This window comes from Ixodes scapularis, unplaced genomic scaffold (genome assembly GCF_016920785.2).
Source record: "Ixodes scapularis isolate PalLabHiFi unplaced genomic scaffold, ASM1692078v2 PGA_scaffold5__190_contigs__length_132052651, whole genome shotgun sequence".
NCBI lineage: Eukaryota > Metazoa > Arthropoda > Arachnida > Ixodida > Ixodidae > Ixodes > Ixodes scapularis.
The window spans coordinates 14939504-14942281 of NW_024609880.1; the positions used below are offsets into that span (position 1 = coordinate 14939504).

A 2778-nucleotide genomic window follows, 5' to 3' on the forward strand; every position below is an offset into this window, starting at 1 on the left:
CAAAAGGCGCGCCTGTAGCGCTAGCCGCAACATGGCCAGATGAATATCTTAAATTAAATAATTACATAAGCATCACAAATTTTCTATCTACGTCCCCAGAGCAGCTGTTCACCGTTCTACCACAATACACAAAAATTTGTAAGTATAAGTTGCAGTAACTGGACGTAACACCTCGCGCCATGCTGTCGATGACTGGGTTGGGAGCGCCTCCCCGCGGAGACACGCCGCCTCCTTCTCTATTTTCGATTACGCCCTCTCCGCACGAATGGGATGGCCGGAGAAGCATTCGCGCGCTTCGGGATCTCGGAGGCCATGCCTTGCCATCCTTCTCACATCCGGGGCTCCGGGGCCTATCGCATGTCCTTGCGCAAGCACGTTGTTGCCATTGGTAGTCTTTGCCATTTCTGTTTTGTTGCGGTTGGCAGTGTGTGCAGTCCGCTAGAATAATGACGACAAAGCAGCGGCAAGCGCTGCCGCTTTCTGACAAGGTGGACATTAATCGCCATGTCGAGCGCGGCGAGAAAGAAATCGGACGTGGCTGCAACCTTCAAGATCACCAGAAGCACGTTGAGCACGATACTAAAGAATAAGTCGACAATCAAGAACCAAGCCCACGAACGACCGAATGCCGACAGCAAACGCATCCGGAAACCGGCCTACGACGCGGTGGAGAAGACTCTCTACCAATGGTTCCTGGACATTCGCGCGCAGAACCTACCCGTCTCTGTTCCCATGCTGCAGAGCAAGGCGAGAGATTATGCTTTCGTCATGGGGGTTGAAGATTTCACCGGAGGCACTGGATGGCTGCAACGGTTTAAGACCGCTACTCGATTGTGGGAAAAGTAGTGGCTGGTGAAAGGTGTGCCGTCGATACGGAAGGCGTCAAGAAGTGGATAGATGACAACTAGCCGGCAATTATGGAAAAGTACAAGCCATGTGATACTTTTAACACGGACGAGACTGCGTTATTTTGGCAGCTGCTTCCAAGCAGGACCTTGGCGCTCCGAAATGAGGACTGCCATGGTGGAAAGCTGAGCAAGGTTCGCGTCACTATCCTTTTGACGACCAACATGGACAGATCATCAAAACTGCGCCCGCTAGTCATTGGCAAGTTCAAGTCGTCGATATGTTTGCGAGGATGCGGCCCCCTACCCGTAACATACACCTTTAACAAGAAGGCGTGGATGACCAGGGTGTTGTTCGAGACGTGGCTTTGCGACTGGGACGAAGAATTAACATCAAGTGGGCGCAAGATTTGCCTACTGCTCGACAATTGTTCCGCTCACCACTGCGGTGTATCGCTTAAGAACATCGAGCTGTGTTTCCTGCCGCCCAACGCAACGGCAGTGCTCCAACCACTTGACCAGGGTATCATCCGTGCTTTCAAACAGGGGTACTGAAAGCGTCTTGTGGAGCAACTTCTCGTCAAGATGAGCGTCGGCGGAGAGCTGAAGATCGACTTGCTGGCCGCGATCCAGATGCTGAGCCGCGCCTGGTGTGATGTTACAAGCGACACAATTCGCAATTGCTTCCGGCACGCTGGACTCGGCCTGGAAAACGGCGAAGCAGCGAGCCCAGTGCAAGAGAACGATGACATAGGAGTCCTCTGGCAGGAACTTGGTAGCCTCGCTGATGCGTTGCCCGAGGGAGTCGACCTATAAGATTTTTTGATGGCCGACGACGACGTTGCTGTGGCTGCAAGCCCTTCGGACACAGAGATCATTGCGGATGTGGCGGCAGCTGCTGCCATTGGTGACTGCGAGGAAGCAGAGGATTCTGAAGATGAAGGTTTACCTCGTCAGACGCTTCACAAGGCACTTTCAGCGGTGGACGTGCTGCGTCACTACTGCTCCGATATCGAGGGAAGCGGACTGGAGTTCGTACAAGCAGTGTCGCGCGTCGAGAACGCCAATCTTGTGGATGCTGCCAAGTCAAAAACCGAAGCGAAGATTACTGCCTACTGTGAATAGATTGTTCCCAATGAATGGATTTCTTGAACAGTAAGTGGCATCGTGTTTTTTTGCTGTTCGATGTCCATAAACCAGTGTATAACGAACATATCGTAGAAATTCGTTATACGCAAATATCTCCATAACGAACTACTCGATTTATCGAACTAGACGTAGTGTTTTATGCAGTTTGTTATAAACGGGTTCTACTGTATAGGTCGAGTCAGCTTCGGGCTGATGTTCACAAACCACAGTTGGACTCTGGCCGGGTTCGAGTTGGGCCTTCACATTGCACCCGATCTGATCTCTATGTGGAGGTCATCAAGCAGACCAAACAAACCCCCGAGGACGACCCAGCAGGCAACAGCAATGAACAGTAGACAGCAGAACCAGAAGTAACAATGATCCTTGAAGTAATCGCAGTATCCGACTCGCTAAGCATTGCTTGCGTCGCTCCCGGACTCCCGACTCAGTATTTGATCAGCATTTACAACATAAGATGGGTGATTGCTGCTCGTCCCAACAGCTGTGCTACTCAAAAGAAATTTACTTAACGTTTTGCGTAGATATCCGTGCACTTGACCTTCAATAAAGCCTGGTTTCATTCACTTCACTCATCCTGCTGCCTTGGAGGGGTCATGCTGAAAACGAAGGATTTTCGCGGTGCTGATGATTTTCGTATACAGGCATTTGATTGTATACAGTTTCATGGGAGCACATTCATGAGACACAACAACCCGAATTGGAGCAATTACAGCAAAAGAGCAACTTAAAAACCACTCAGTGTAGCAACATTGTCTCGGAGGGTTGAGAAGTTCTCGAAGGACTC

General features: G+C 50.6%; 1 protein-coding gene across 1 annotated transcript; it reads left to right on the top strand.

Annotated features, from left to right (window-relative positions):
- Positions 1-504: 504 nt before the first annotated feature.
- On the top strand, positions 505-846 carry LOC120850153 (tigger transposable element-derived protein 4-like). Its single transcript, XM_040222564.1, has one exon. The coding sequence runs from the start codon at positions 505-507 to the stop codon at positions 844-846; it is 342 nt and encodes a 113-aa protein (XP_040078498.1).
- The last annotated feature ends 1932 nt before the right edge of the window (positions 847-2778 follow it).

Coding starts and splice junctions, on each gene's coding strand:
- LOC120850153 (XM_040222564.1), top strand. CDS start 505: ATGTCGAGCGCGGCGAGAAAGAAATCGGACGTGGCTGCAACCTTCAAG.